This window comes from Procambarus clarkii, chromosome 44 (assembly GCF_040958095.1).
Source record: "Procambarus clarkii isolate CNS0578487 chromosome 44, FALCON_Pclarkii_2.0, whole genome shotgun sequence".
NCBI lineage: Eukaryota > Metazoa > Arthropoda > Malacostraca > Decapoda > Cambaridae > Procambarus > Procambarus clarkii.
This window is the reverse complement of record NC_091193.1, coordinates 18050531-18067422: the sequence shown is the minus strand read 5'-3', so window position 1 is coordinate 18067422 and position 16892 is coordinate 18050531. Positions and strand designations below refer to the sequence as shown.

Genomic DNA, 16892 nt, shown 5'->3' with positions numbered 1-16892 from the left:
AAAAATAAAAATAAATTATGCATATACATGGATACACACGTGCATATATACAATTTCACACAAGCAGGTCCTTGCTGCTGAGGGGATAATGTTCTGGGGTCGTAGTCCTAAGGGTCCGGGTTCTATTCCTGGTCATAGCAGAAACATATGAGCAGGGTTTCTTTCACCTGATGTTTCTGGTGAAGTAGCAATAAAAAGGTATCTAGGATTTAGACAACTGCTATACAACACATCTGTGGGTGATTGGGTGTGTGTGTGTAATTACAGGATGAGAGCTGTGCTTAAGGTGTCCTGTCTTCCCAGTACTCTGGCATGTGATGGTTTCAAAATACTTGATGGCTTTCACCACCACCTCACTCGTGTGTGTATTCAGCTAATTGTACTTGCCTAATTGAGGTTGCAGGGTTTCAGCTTCAGGTCTTTGATCCCACCGCTCAACCTTCAACTGGTGTATAGACTCCTGAGCCTATTGCGCTCAGTAATATCCACATTTGAAACTGGAGTGTCTCCCCACCACATCACTGCCTAATGCATTCCATTTGTTAACTATTGACACTAGAAAAATTGTTACGACCCTACAGCTCATCTGGGTACTCGGTTTCCACCTGTGTTCCCTTGTGCATGTATCACCTGTGTCAATTCGATTTATTTAAATATAATTGATCGATTAGATAATAGCTGTCTTTATCTAATTGGTCTAATCTATCTAATAATGGAGCTGCTTATGCTAGGATTGGTGTGACATGTGGGATATAAGGTTCTAAATATATCCTTACAGAAATTTCTAAAGGTAGTTCTGATGTTAACCAGCCTTGCATTTGCCATTTTATGAGTGGAGTTTGCCCCCCCCCCCTCCCCTGATGTTATCCTTTTGGTGTGGGCTTTAGGAGACATAACCGGGGTGATATCAACTAGAGCCTTCTCTGTCTGTTTCTTGGAGGACTTCGTCTCCCATTTGGTACCTTGTGTCTGACCTGCTACCTCTACCTAACTTCATTACGTTATATTTACTTGAGTTAAACTCTAGTAGCCATTGGTTTGAGTATTTCTTTGGTTTGTCTAGGTTTGGTTTGTCTTCTAGCCTCGTGCTATATTTCTTTGTCATAATCCTCATAATTTTTGCATTAGCAAACATTGAGAGGAAGGAGTCTATTCTCTTGGAGATCGTTTACATATGTCGGAAACTGAACCCTGTGGGACACACTAGTGACGTCAAGCCACTCGTGGACCTCACCTATCAGTAACTCGCTGTTTTCCGTTGTTTAGGTACTCGGTTGTTTGTGTGTGCGCACATTTAGATTGATGTACACCTACGTTAGAATAGTTTTAAACTATGACACCTTATAATGAAAAGGAAAATATAGACCAACTCAAAAGTTCAGAAGTTTGCAACATAAGTTTGCTTCTATCAGTTGTGACTGATTTATTTGTTGACCAATTTTGTTTTATCTTCACGTAGTTAGGGACGGGTATGCACTCTAAAGGATGTATATATAGGTTACAACAAAATCAGATAAGCAACAAAAAAGAAAAAAAAAAAGATGAAATCCCTTCCCTGCCCCTCGAAGACAAAACAAAAAAAGAATTTTTTTTGTACTTATTTTAAGTACAAAAAAAAAGTTTTTGATATTTTAACAAAATCGAGCATAACATAATTTGGTCGAGCATAGTAACATAACATACATACATAACTACAATAATAACAAATCACTATTATTGGTATTGTTATATATTACTCATCAATGCTATAAAGGCACTAGCTGCATATCCACTTTATGGACACTGTTTTTTTTACTACTACTACACTTTACTACTATTTTTCTTCTTTGTGCATCAGACAGGTGCTTGCATCTCTCTATTACTGCATTATCTTTCGGTTCCAGTTAATAGCTGTGCTTATCAACAAAACTTTCATTTGAAAAAATTGATCTAATACCCATATCTGAAAATATTGGGATGAAACTTTCACAAAGCTGAAGCCAACATTTAGTATTAATTTTCACTTATCTCAAATATTTTTTTGCCCAGCCTCAGCTTGTACCCCCATTTATAGCCCAGGCTGTAGCAGTGTAAGTGTTAAAACTGGTGTTACGTAGGTGGTGTAAATCAATCTAAATGCTTCCTTATTTAGCTTCCTGAATGATGATCTGACTTTTGCTACTGTATAATATCCTGCTGTCGTTATTCTATATATGAGCATCTGAAGTTAGATTTGGCATTATGTCCACTCCCAGTCTTTATTTCTAGTCATTATAGGGAGGTAGTTCATCTTTGGTAATGTCATTATGGTTTCTTAATGTCTGTTCTCATTTCCATCACCTTACCATTGCTAGTGTTGAAATCTAGTAGCCATTTCTTGTTCCAGCTCTGCAGCATTAGTAATCTTGGAATCCTCATCTATCGCAACTCTCCTTATTAGTTGCACATGTTCTGCCAACATCTACATTTAAAACTCAACTTGTGTAGATATATCGTTTTCATAAAGGAGGAGTAGTATGGGTGTCAGCACCGATCCTTGTGGTACTCTGCTTGTTACGTTATGCCATTATATATATACATGTTTGTGTGTGTGTGTGTGTAGATTATATAAAAATGTATATATATATATATATAATATATATATATAAAATATACACATACATATACTCAAATTTATAAGGGGTACCACCTTTGATCATGTTTGTAGGGATCCTCTGCCTGGAAAAAAGAGGTTGTATAGCTTTCGGAGGAGCCTCGTGGGTCTCAAACATACTCACATATTGTCTTGTGCCACCCCCAATATATAGTAATATATATACACACACACACACACATTTATATATTGTAATATGGACATTCTCATTGGCAAGACTGGCACTATTTGTCCTATTAAGCAAGTCCTGTTTTACCTAACAGGCAGACCAATTTTTTTTTTTAATTACAAATTAGTTTCCTCCTGACATGCATTACTAAATTAGATTAGATCTTTTAGGCTTTTATTGAAAACATATGATCTTGTAATGTGTAAAGCTTTATCTATCCAGAGGAGAAAATGTTGCAAAGTTTTTTATATATTGCATAAATTTGAGTTGTTAGGCACTAATTTGTAATTTAGTTATAGCTTAAAATATGGGCAATTGCTTTGTATCTTGGGGTAAAACCTGCCTTGCTTACTTGGCTAAATAGTGCCATTGTAACTGTTAGGAGTGAAGTATTTTACAAATGTATGTATAGTATCTTACATAAGTATTTGTATAGCTAATGCACAGGCAGGATCACGGAACATGTGATCTCGGAACGCAAGGAAACCCAGTAAAATGATGGTAAAAGTTTAGCACTTTTACCTCAACAGAAACCTTTGCCAAACACAATAATGTAGGCACCAGGGTCTAAGCAGGGAGGTAAAATCTAACCAAAACATAAATAATTGTAAACAAATGCTTCAAGTAAACAAAATTATGTAAATTGAAGTATAAGAATGATAGCGAAAATGCACAATGCAAATTTAAGTATAATGTCTAAACATGGTGAAATGCTGACTGGACACATAAAGTTAACTTTGAATAACGTGAGCAAAATTGTGTTCCTTACATTTGATATTAATGTAAGATCAAGAAATAAAGATAATGGCGATTACTTATCAAACTACAAATTATCTAACACAATTTCTATTAGATGAAAGGCCAGGATGAAACAAAATACACTTCATGTAGGATATATATTAATGTATAGTGTTTTTCTCCTTATTTTCTTATTTGGGGCTATGGGTCCCTACACTTGCACCAGAGGTGGTACCCCTTTAGGTATATATATATCATCTATCAAATAAATCTCTTGTAGATGTATGTTATTGAATATGACTGATTTAAGCACAAATCTTTCTCTTTAATAATCATATATACCTGGGGAAATAAATTAAATATTTAACTTTATTTTACTAGTTTAATTTAGTCTGAGATTTGCTGAAGGAGGAGGTTTATTAAAACTTTCTTCAGTGTCTATGAAGACAGTGGATAGATAGTGACAGGAATTTCATTAATATGCACCAAGACAGATGAAGTAACGTGAAGTAAGGTGTTATATAATCAATGTCGACTGAAGCAGTTGCTGTGGTGTAAGAGGGAAGTCTTCGTGGTCCACTCTGGAGGAAGGTAAGGTGTATCTGAGAGTGTGCTGGTGGTTGTTAGTGTGTTTGATACACAGTTCCTTGGATATGTCCAAATATTCTATTGTCATTATTGACTTTCATGTTGCTAATCAGAAGATATTTCAAATGATCTGGTTGTGCATAGAAAAGATGCAGTCATTGATAATTCCTTGTTTATGTATTGTCTGGATGCTTCAGAGAGATGTCGTCTTGCCTATAAATTTTCATTGTTGAGTGGATACTTCCCAATGTGACATGTAATGACATTGTTGATCTTAGTCTCTTTCAAGGAGCTTTGCTTTGTATTTTCTCTTTCTGTATATTCCCTGAATGTAGCAACCCCCCCTCCAGTGGTCTCGGTACTGGATACAGGTGCTGGGCTAAAGCAACGGCACACATGTTGCCTCACATAATGTGCCGTTTGCCCTTCCATGACATCGTTGTGATCCCTCATCCGGATGATTCTCAATATCTTTGGGTCATCTGTACATGCTCCTGTACTACTAATAGTGAATTGGGGTGAAGTCCTGTATGATTGTTGCTGCCTGTGTGTCCCTCTAGTCTGCAGTAAATGAGACCTTGGAGGCTGTATTGGTGTGCTGCTGCTTTGCTACAAATACTAACATGTTGGAAAAGGATAGTGGCAGGAAGGCAGAGAGACTCGAGGCAAGTTTTCAAAAACACTTTAGGTAAGGCATAAGAAATTCCCAGCATGAGGGGCAGTCACTGCTAGTTGGTGTGTTCCATCATACCAAGAAGCATTATATAGTAATGTTGACATTCTTTTATAATGATGCTGAAACAGTGAGTGACTCCTATTTTTAATGGTTGTGGACAAGGGTCTCTTTGTACAGTTGGCTTCATTCTTGATTGACAATTGGGGATTCCAGGTTTGATTCCCAGGTGTTAGAAATGGTTAGGCATGTTTATTTTTACCTAATGGCTCTGTTCATCTAGTAGTAAATTGGTGCCTGGGAGTTGTGCAAGTATTGTGGGGTTGCTCCCTGATGAGGGTCAGTAGTTCAAACTTGTGGGAACCTCGGTACAAGCCTAAATGTGTGTGTGTGTGTGTCTATAAGCATGTATGTACTGTATGTATATTATACTATATATGAATATATATATATATATATATATATATATATATATATATATATATATATATATATATATATATATATATATATATATATATATATATATATATATATTATAATATATATATTATATAATATATATATTAGATAAATATATATTATATATATAATATATATTAGATTAATATATTATATATATAATATATATATAATGTATATACACACAGGCTTGCTGCCCTCAATAAAACTAATTTACATACATAAATATATAACATTTTTATATAAACCTATGTATATATAATACTACATAATTTTTTATATGCATTCTATGTTTCAACATAACCTAGGCAAACGCATCTCCAAAACACCTCACCAGGACTGAAATCCACGTGCCTATAATTCTATAATATTGCAGAATTTCTCATGGTCAAATTGTCCTGGTGAGTGTGGCTAAACTACTTGGCTATTCTAGGTTGTGATGGTTGGGTGTCTGCATGAGGTGTGTGTAAAGGCTAGACTGCAGAACTGTAGCAAAGGTGGTGCTGTGCCCAGTAGAGGTTTTACACTATGGCTGTGAACATCAATTGTGCTCTTGTTGGTTGACATGACAGCGAAACATTACCAGTCTTTGCAGTTTGTTGGCTTCCTACTGTAGAATGTGGTGAAATTGGTTAATTTTTCATATTGTTAGTGCAGTTTGAAAATTCATCAATTGGCAGAAGAGCATAACTTGAAGATTGCAGCCCATGATTTGATGTAAATGTATGTTTTATTTAAATATATATTTATGTATTTTCTAATGGCTGTATCTTTTCAGGGAGGAGCAGGAGGTCCACCTGGTGGAGGTCCGGGGGCGCCCATGTATAATCCAACATTCAATCAGGGATATTAAGACATATGGATTTGTCATAACAGTGGACACTTCTCTTCTAGATGACAGGTAAGTTTGGTCTCTAACATATTCTTCTTTTCAGGTTTTGTCAGATCTGAGCCTTAATACTGAATTGTTTCAAATTGTAGATCTGTTTGGCTTTCATAGCAATGAAAATGGAAGCGGTTATAAAATGTTAGCCATTAAAACTCAGGTCTGACTTCCTTTATCTCATCTCAATAAGTGTGACAGTTTTATATAACTGTTAGTGACACATTGGCAATATGACTAGTAGTAGCTTGCTGCATCTGAAGTACCTAGCGGACTGGCTGGTAAGGCCACTCCCAACCTCTGAACCAACACCCACCCCACCCCCCCTTCCCCCTCCCCCTCCACGGACCATGGTTTAAGAGTTGCTGCCGCTGCTGTTGCTGTAGAGCACAGGAAATTTCAAGTACGGAAGTTGGCCAGTGCCACTCATCACGATCTTGTGGGAACACCAGTGTGCTCTCCGACGACAAGGGGGTTCAGCCGACGTGGTAGGTCCCCTGGAGGGTAAGTGAGCCGTAGCCTGCCAAGTTGTTTCAAGTTAACCTGTATTTTTCTTACAGGGACCTTACTACAAACTGAGAGAACAATGTGTTGATTTGTCTTTTTCAGACCCATTTGTTGTTGCCTTGAAGACTTCAGTGTTGGGTTGTTGGCCTCAAAAAATGTATCATGTTACGATATCTTATTCGTGATGTCATGATGTTCCCCGATGATATGAGATGCTATTCATAAGGATGGTATGAAGCTGCTGCATACTTCAAGATGTACAATGATTTTGTGTCACTTATAACTACTATTATTATAATTGTAAGAGGGTTCTTGTTAACTAAGCTGCTTTTTTTTTTTTTTTTTTTTTATCAGATCCTGTAAATATGTCACATAGTTTACTCTTTCTATAATTATGCCTAATGTGAGAAATATACCTTGTACAAGATAATTGTAGGTTTTATTGCTGTGCTAGGGGAAGAAAAATCTCATTGTTCGATGGGGTAGCTGGGGTGGGCTTCGCTGACCTCTCAGAAATGTGCATTCTTACTCTTTTAAGCCATATACCATGTGCCTATTCTGCATATTATTCTACGTACGATCCCAGTATTGAAATTGATCCCTTATTCTGTTTTTATCTCGATGCACTTAAAATTTTTCATGTAATATCCTAACCTCCTTTTACAGGTTAATATCTCCGTGATATGCCGTTCCTTTTCTTTCTTTTTTTCATTGTACGTATGTATATATACGTATATATATAAACATATATACACAAGAAATCATATTATTTATACCGTAATGCCATTTCGGGATATTTGTGAATGACATGTGTTATGTTATGGCCAATATCATTACAGGCTATTCAGGGAAATGAGTTAAGGAGGAAGAAGAAACACAATCACCACGCGACAAACAGGTAAATGTAGTAAATGATACTCTAGATTATTATTATTATGCCCATTTACATCCTCGTGGATGCTATTGATACCGTAGTTTTATTGCTCTGCCACATTGGCCCTTGCTCATAGCTGGGGCACATTTATCAGCTATTTTATATTTTATAATTGCCATTGATGTGTTATTTTATATCCATATTTATATTTTTTCATTGATAACATTGAAGGACTGGTGCTCCTCCCTTGGTGTGTTTTGCAATATGGCATTGAATATTACCTTATGGTTTCCATTATGAACCGAACCCATCTATATTATTATTGATGCCCGTATTATTCTTATTGACACCTGCATTATGAATGATAATTACCTACATTCTGATTGTCAGTGGTGGTGAGAGGTTCAGCTCATTCCAAGCACATGGGTGGGGAATTGGGTGGGTAGGTCTTCAGCACTTGCGTAGGCCGGTCAGCAAAAGTGTGTTATTTTTTGTTGAGAAAGTTGTCTAATTGCGTAGGTTAGAATTCCCTCTTGATGGAAAGCACGTCTTAGAAATTATATTTTTCTCGGTGGGGTTTGCCAGATAAATCCTCCCTAGCCTTTTTTATTTTTCAATTCGTCATGACATGAAGGTTTTTCCACGTGAATTTTTGGAGTTTCACAGACTTGCTCAATTGCTGCCACTGGCCGGTGTATCATTGAGACGACCAATAAAAACCTTCCTAACTCCAGCCCTGTGTCCTTACTGCCCTAGCACCCCTGTAATGGTCTTATAAGACGAACAATAAAAATGTGTGTTTATTGATGTTTTATTTATCCAATTGTTAATAGGTTTTAATTTTTAAGTAGCTTGGGATTGAATGGAGCAAAATCCCCTCCCGTGTGTGTGTGTGAGAGAGATGTATGTGTGTGTATATTTATATATGTATATATATGTGTAATATATATATATATATATATGTGTGTAATATATATATATATATATATATATGTGTGTATATATATATGTATATATATATAATCTAAAAAAAATTTTGCATTTGTCGGGATATTAGGTAATCTTTTATATAAAAATTATATTTAAATTGCCCATCAGAGCAATCTACAGCAAACCCATGGAATTCACAGGCTCAGAATTCATTTGCAAGACCCCATCAAACTCCTTGAAATCTAAATATTATTACAAAGTGCTTATCTGAAAAAAATAGTTTCACTCATTTTGAAAAGATGAATTCCTAACATTTTTAAAGTGCTTTTATTGCATCCTTCTTTTGTGTTGCTTCAAAGTAAGTCATCATCTCTATAAAGAAAATTAATATAATTACAGTGAACCCCTTCAACGATGTCTTGATGTGGTGAGGAGGCATTTCCATGTTTCCTGAACTCTTCAAGAGGGATTTCTAGTTCATCTTCTGGCTTCTGAAGTAGTGTGCATGTCTGGGCCAAGGGGACCTTCACTGACCTACATGAAACTGAATTTTGTAATTCGGTTACAAAACCAGTTACGGTCACCTTAAATATGTTGGCGACACTAGGGAAGAGGTGGCCTTTCTGCATTGGCTTACACTTGGTTTACTTGGACACAGTCGAACGTTGTGTAAGAAAACTCCTTAATTCCTCGGATTCTTGTGTCCTTATTCATGAGGTGCATTTCTGTAAAAGATCGGCTCCTCCCTTACCCAGGGGTACCTCTCGGATAGACCCTAACTTTGCACCTCCTCCTGATCACTGTCTACCCTCTTTGCATCCCAGTGACATCTGCTCCCTTAAAGTTTTAATGGTGCAGTGTTACCATTACCATTACAACTATAAACTCTTAACTGTATAAAAGCATCAATGGTATGCTCACTCAATTCTTTCTTGGTACTGTGAATGAAACTACATTCAGTAATACATTATGGTTAGTGCACCTACATTGTATTTTAATTATTCACTTAATATAGTACTGTTGTTGATCTGAAGCTCCATATTCACCGGCTTCATTCAGTGGAAATCACTATCATTGTAGGAATCTTCAGGTCTTGTTATAGCAATATAAAGACAATTGAAACATGCAATCAGCACTCCATTGTCCAGGTTGACGTGCTTCCCCCAGCCACCACCACCCCATTATTTGGTAAACATTCTTGCTGTCACCCACATTGGTGAAATTATTGTCGGCAATAAAATGCAAGGAAACTTCCCAATGCAGAGGGTCAAATTTTCTAGTTTGAAATGTCTCCTTCCCATGCCAGTGATATTTTCCATGTTGGAAATTTGGACATGATGTTTTGGTTTGCAAGTCTTATTCCCTCTGTAGTAACTCGAGCCATATAAAGTGTTACCAGCTCTGCATTAATTCCATTGTGACTACTGTATTTTCACGATCATGTGCTCACTTTAGAACAGTCCATCCTGCAATTTGACATTTGACACAAGGACAGCATCCCCTTCTCGCTCCCTGTGCCTGAATAGTTTCAGCGTCCCAGCAACAGTGCATGTGCACTCTTGTTCTCTCGTACTTTTCCTTTCCCTTTCCCTGCCGTTATTGGTAAGTACTTGTTTGAAAATAAGGTTATGGACAGTTGGAAATAGACATGCTTTACTATAACCCAATTCTTATATTCTTACATATTCTGCCAGAACGTATCATCCTGTTTTCACCACTTCTTGGCATTCCCATTGCCATCACAGTTCCCTCTGGGCTTCTACATTTGTAGTGTCCTAGCACTCCCATTGCCATCACAGTTCCCTCTGGGCTTCTACATTTGTAGTGTCCTAACTTTTAACCTTCCTACTAGCATATTCACAGCTGATGTTACCATGGTCCCTGCCCCTTCCAACATTCACCTCTGAAACTGTTAAGATCAACTACATAAAGAGGCACGAATTCTGCTCTGCACCCCCATCTTAAGGCCAGACGATACCAGATTCACTTTTCCTTCTCTAAGGAAAAGGTCTTTGACTCGACCTCTTGACCTGAAGCCTGGCAATATCCTGACTAGAACAGGGGCCCATTTATCAGATACCTTTTTGCATCTACCTTTCCTTCCACACCTGAATCTGTCACTAATATTGATATCAGTTCCTGAAATTTTATGACTACCTTCTTAATGTTTATTTGTAGGATTTTGGGAAAACTAAAGTAGTATTGGTTATTTTCCTTTAATTACCCAAAGTGGTCTGAAACTTAATGATTTAACTATTTTTTTGGTGCTTAGATGCCATTTTGATATAAAATGTAACCAGCAAATGAAGGTCTTTGAATGACAAGGTTTTGCTGTATGATTTTCTATCAGTCTGTTATACCTAAATTAAACATTGGTCATTTTTCATTGGGTTTCTTCTTATTTTGCCTTTTTAATTAAGTTTTTGCAGCACGGATGCCTTATTGTTTCGTAAGGATCTTTTAATGGTTTTGTAAAAAAAAATTTCATTGCCATGTAATATTTGGAGAATACTATGAATATCAGTGCATAGTGTGTAGTAAGTTCCATATGCATTCATTGGTGGAAGGTGATACTCCAAGCAGTGTTAGGTTCCAATCAGCTGTAGCTTAGGAAGATTTGCACTTAAAACTGAGTGTTATTCTTTAATGTCACACACAGTAGATGTTCTGTTATGAGTTTTTGAATGCATTTTCTTATCCATCCCATATTCCATGTAAATTTTCATGATTAATGATTTAGAAAAGTTTTCTACATCAGATTATTATCTTATAATTTTGTCTAAGGTTTTCTTCCAAATTGTTGGACGAATTTTCTTACTGTTGCATAATTATACAATTTTCAACTTGGTCCAGGTTGACTTACTAAATGCCATTTTATAAGATTATTAGATGCATATTATATATTGTTGCTGTACATTATTGGCATGCCCTCCACCTACCGTAACCCTCGCAAAGATGTGTACATAGTTATCTAATAAGTCCATCTGTCCTACCGTTCATCTCTGAATCTTCTTTCTTATCCTTAACATTACCATTGCAACCACCACACAACTCTTAACATCTACACTGCCTCCAAGCCCTTTACAGCAGTTGATGCTCATTCTACTGACCTGAACTCACTCATTCTTAGTATCCTGGAATCACTGTACCCTTTTCAATACATCACAGAATCTTGAGAAAAACAGCTCCGAAGATCTTGAAACATTGCCGTAGTTATCAGTCTTGCATTCAAATTTTAGCCAATATTAAAGTTCCTTGTGTAAATGACCTAGAATCGAACCCTTTGGTCCTATGACCCCCCCAACCCCCCCCCCCCCCCTTTTTTTTTTTTTTTTGCCATTCCCATCATCCTCTCTTCCTTGCATCCCCATCACTAGCTCCCTATTACCAAGGAGAAGTATAAGAGCAATGGACATACCCTGACAGTCAGAGCAGAAGAGGTGACCTGTCGAGGACCGGGCTGCGGGACGTTGAACTCTGAAACCATCGCAAGGTAACCTGTATATAAAGGACTAAGCTCATAGTGCTGTATGGCATAGTGGAAGTAAATTGACTGGGTAATAGTCCCTTGGAGGGAAGGATGCATGAAGATCAAAATCAGTGAACATCACAGGTTACAGTACTTTTGAAGCAGCATATATTCCAGACAATAAAGGAGAGTGGAGGGGTTGACGTGGTAATGCAAGACCATATACTTTACTAGATCAAAGTACTGTAAATAGAGGATACAATTTGCTGCCATTTGTAGCCAGATACAATGTTAATGTTTGACTACACCTTGTCAAGGCTGGAGAAAAGATATGCTGAAAGATAGGTTTACATAGTGAGATTTCCTTAGGAAGTCCAGTATGAGTACAGTTTAGATGGAAGGAGAGAGAGAGTTGTATGACCATCTTTACCTTGCGGTGATTCCAGGGATCAAGGTTCTCACACCCCTTTCTCTGACCAGCTCTTGTTTCTTCAGAAATTTCTTAACGATAGCCATACCACTGCTGTGTACCTCATTACCTCCAGATGATGCAGTCTCTTGTTTGTCCTAGTGCCATGCTTGCTCCCACTTTCATTGATGTTTGGTCTACCTTCTTGGATTAACTAGTTTTTATCCAAGTTATACTGATGAGCATGCAATAGCTGAGGATTTCCAGGAGCATTTTCATGTGATTGTCTTATCTCGAGTGTTATCTTATGTTCCTGATTTTCTGGCATGTGTTTTGAGGTCCCGTTTCTAGTACAGGTTGACAGCCTCTCTTCATGTCGATGAGGTCCGGTAAAGGTCACCAAAATTATCCAAGTGAATGCAAGTGCAGATAAAATAGTTCTCCTGACCTTTCATGCTACTGTATCCACATGATTAAGGGACCTTTATGGGGCTATACCCTACTCTTTAAATTCGGTGCTCCCAGAGGTCAAAATGTTTGGTTTGTTGCACTTGTAAACATTACTTGCCCCCTATATTTACTTTAGACAGTTACACACACACCCAAACCTAGGTTGTCCATGAGGGTTGTCGTATGTTCTGCCAGGTAAATCCCCTCCCTATGTCCAATACTTGTTTGAAATTTGGCCATGGGGTTTTAACTAGCATTCCTCATTCCTTTGTTAACATTGTGATGTCTGGCCATGATAAGTCTTGTTTGCCTCATCCTACTGGTTTGCTGCATTCATTTTAGTGGTCATTAATGCATTTGCAGAAGCCTGTGCTCTTTAAAATGGAATAATTTATTCTGTACCTCAAGCACATGGATTAAATCCCATTTTTTATGGTGAGGCATCAGTTATGGCACATTGGACTGTTCTAGGATGTGTGCGCTTGTGTTTCTCGGTAGGAGCCTTTGAATCACTCCTTACATTCCCATCTGCCAAAAACGTTTCTATGTCCTTGCCACACAGACTGCTGATGTCTTATTATTGTGCCTTTCTGCAGAGTGCAGCCACAGAGTCCCTCTCAGCCACCCCTCTCCACAGCCACACTGCTATTCCCTAAACACCTATTTCTAAGCACTTCCATTGCAAATATGTTCCCTTCTGGGCACTTACCTGCTCTCCACATTCTTCCAAGATCAGCTGAAATTCACTCCCCTCCCCTGTTCCTGCTGCACCCAACATTTGTCTCCAGCTGTGAATGTTGCAGACATCATTAGCTAGTGTGAGTACTACCCCTCTGCACCATATGCCCCCTTCAAGCCAGAAGTGTAAACCAAATACATACATGCTCTTCCTGTCCTAAAGGAAAGAAGGCCTTGGGGGTCTGACCCAAGGCCTCAACTTTGACTTTCACAACCACCTTCATTCCATTGTGATAAGTCCTGAAAGTAGATGTAATCACAACACCAGAAGCATGTGTGAACAGAATAATCAGAACAAGAAGTTTGCAAACAATAGAATGTCATTTAAAAATCTGAAGGTGACTTTGAAATCCATAATATGCATGAGACCATTATTTGAGTATGCAGCTCTAACACAGAACCCATATCTTGTGAAACAGAAATGTGAAAAAGTTCAGAGGTTTGTAGCTAGATTAGTGCCAGAATTGAGAGAGCTTGGTTATGAGGACACATTGAGAGAACTCTCTCTCATAACCTTAGAAAATAGAAGAAATGGGGGATATGGTGACTATATACAAGATCTCGACTGGGAGTAAACAAAGCCTATTTAAAAGAAGATGAGGGAACATCGGTGGAAGCTGGACACAGAACTGAATCGAAGAGAGTAAGGAATTTCTCATTCCCTGTATGGATGTTCAGTAAGCAGACTGCGCAGAAAGAGGTTGCTGTTGAAGTCAATCTTGAAGAAATTGGAGTCTCGAAAACTGCTGCCTCCAACTGAATCTGTGCGCACAACTAAGCTCCTTTGCCTTTTCTGAACTTCTTAGTTGCTTGGTTTACCTGTGCTACCTCATCCTGATTCACAGATCCTGTCCTTAGTTGGCTGTGGTTTTTTCTGAACATTTTTTGCTTGATGGCATTTCTCTATTTTTATTAAAGAAAAAAGTTTACTTTTCCAGGAACTGATGTTTAGTGCTTGCTCTGGGCACATGCATGGTTATACATTTGTAATGGTTTTCCTAGCATCTGTGCTCTTTTTATCCATACTGATGTTCCCTTTCTTCTCTTGCCTCTTTTGTTGAACATAAATTCATGAATAAATAGACTGCTACTCTATTCTCTTTCTGTCTGTCAAACCTCTCATTGATTTAAGCTCCTTTTAAATTTTTTTACCAGCATCACTTCTCTGGTGTGATTTTAACTGGATTCTGGGGGGGGGGATTCTTTCTAATATCCTTATGTCTTTTTCATTATCCGTTTTCCCTCGTTGAATATTGATTAGCTAACTTGCATTGTCTATTGCATTGACACTTTTTATGTGTTGATGTAACGACTTGGAGTGGTGGGTCCTTGATGCCACCCATAACGGCATCCATTCTTTTACTCCACCTCTTTTTGCCAGCAGGAATTTGACAAACCTGATAAAAAACTATAGTACCTTCGCCTTTATTTGCTGCACGTCAAGTTTTCCCATCCCTTGCACTATTTTCTACTAGCCTTAATTGATGTTGCTCTCCACTAAACCATGATGCATGAAAGTGCATTCCTGCGTGGAATTCAGATTGTGCTTGTGCTGTAAGCCCAGCCTGGAAGAAGCATTGACCCTAACAGACAGTTTAATCTGTAATTTTGCTAAAAAAAATAAGTGCCAAGACCTAAAAGATCATTGGTGTGACTAAATAAGCATTGGTGATCTTGACTATCATGTCTAGTACTCCTGTACTGTGTGTCCTCCATATCTGATTGCAGGTAGATTTGTTGGTGCTGTAGAGCAATCTTCATCTTCCCATTTCCATTTTTGCCGAGTCACGATTCACACTTCTCTGCCATTAATGCAGAATTGCACCTCCCTAATTACAACTATCCAACTGCCACTTATGGTGGTGTGCTCCAGTATATTCACTTAGATGCTCTGGCTTCTCTCATTGTAATTGGTGAATATAAGAAAGTCGGGGAATCTGCGTTTGTTCCAAAGGCCTGTCTTAAGGCAGTTGTTCTTCCAGTAAAGAAACCTGGAATGATGGGACATTTTGCTTAGGATTTCTGCTGCATTACCCTGACCAGTAGCTCCTCTCAGCTTTTCAGTGTAATTTTACATGCACTTTATATAGTTATATAGTTCAGAACATTGCTATTGCCTCTTCCCTCACTACTTGGATTTTGCAATTGTCATAGCACAACTAACATCAAGAGAGAATTGGATGTTTATATTCTCTGTGTATATAAACTTTATATAATTTTTCTTGAGTTATTAGGTTGTAGCTGCCCATTTTTTGACCTCGAGAAAGTGTATGACACTACCTTCCTCTTGAGATTTTTTTGCGGCTTTAGTGTCCCCATGGTCTGGTCCTCGACCAGGCCCCATTTTTTTGTGACGCCCCCACCCCCCTCCCAGGAAGCAGCCTGTAGCAGCTGTCTAACTCCCAGGTACCTATTTACTGCTAGATGAACAGGTACATCGGGGTGAAAGAAACTCTGCCCATTTGTTTCCGCCTCCACCGGGATTGAACCCGGAACCTCAGGAACTGCAAATCTGAAGTGCTGTCCACTTAGCTGTCAGCAACCCCCCCCCCCCCCCCCCTTTCACCTCCACTCTGCTGTTGCCTGCCCTTGAGATGAAACATATTAGCCCAGTTAGATATCTTTGGCAGGTTGCCCATCTTCCATCTGCTTTCCTTCCTAGTATTATCTAAACTAGATTATGAATGCACTGCAAATTCACTGGCTTTTCCTTCTCCTTTACATCATGAAGACTGCACCTCAGCTCGGGGGGCCTTGTATTCTTCCACCAAGCCACAGGTTTATACAGTATGTAGAAACCAGTGTGTTTCGATATTACACTACAACCACTACCTCTATTGCCTTCAAAACTTCACATGGACCTTGCAAAACCCCCCCATTTACACTTGTACCACATCTTGACATCTTTGCTTCAGGGAAAGCTTTACTCTCCACTTTGCCATCTTTACTTCACAGATTATCTACTTGCAGCTTCTGTCTGTACAAGTCTACAATGTGTACCCCTCGTACTGTCTACCTTACCCCTATGGAGTTTTGTAATGCCCTAACCAGTACAGAGTTGGCTTATGTTTTCCTGTTATCCTGAAACCCCCTTTTTTCTCTTTCATTATCACTGCAACATCCTGTTCTACTGTGTAAGGAAAGGGTCGAAGTTTGCAGATGATGTTTGACTTTACTATTTACTTCCTGACCAAATTTTGCTGCCTTCCTCCTTAGTTGAGCATTATGATTACTATAAAACATAAAAATAATATACTGTACATATAATAAATATCGAGGTACACTTGTAATTTTATTACTACTCATTAATTCTGCTCCAGTTAATGGGACTGACTAGGAGCAAATAGGTAGCCACATGACCAATAGAAAG

The 16892-nt window shown here is 38.2% G+C and overlaps 1 protein-coding gene across 25 annotated transcripts in view; it reads left to right on the top strand.

The window, feature by feature from the left end:
- The window catches only part of LOC123745167 (far upstream element-binding protein 1), a 64656-nt gene that overhangs the window by 39680 nt on the left and 8084 nt on the right, over positions 1 to 16892 (top strand). For 17 of the 25 annotated variants that reach the window (XM_069300690.1, XM_069300677.1, XM_069300693.1 and 14 more), the window contains 2 exons: positions 6041 to 6163; positions 6755 to 8259. In XM_069300690.1, the coding sequence (XP_069156791.1) occupies positions 6041 to 6115 (75 nt within the window). In that variant the 3' untranslated portion in view covers positions 6116 to 6163; positions 6755 to 8259. Of the gene's footprint in view, positions 1 to 6040; positions 6164 to 6754; positions 8260 to 16892 lie in introns of those variants that run through there. The other 8 variants (XR_011222023.1, XR_011222025.1, XR_011222027.1 and 5 more) reach the window with 4 other exon arrangements.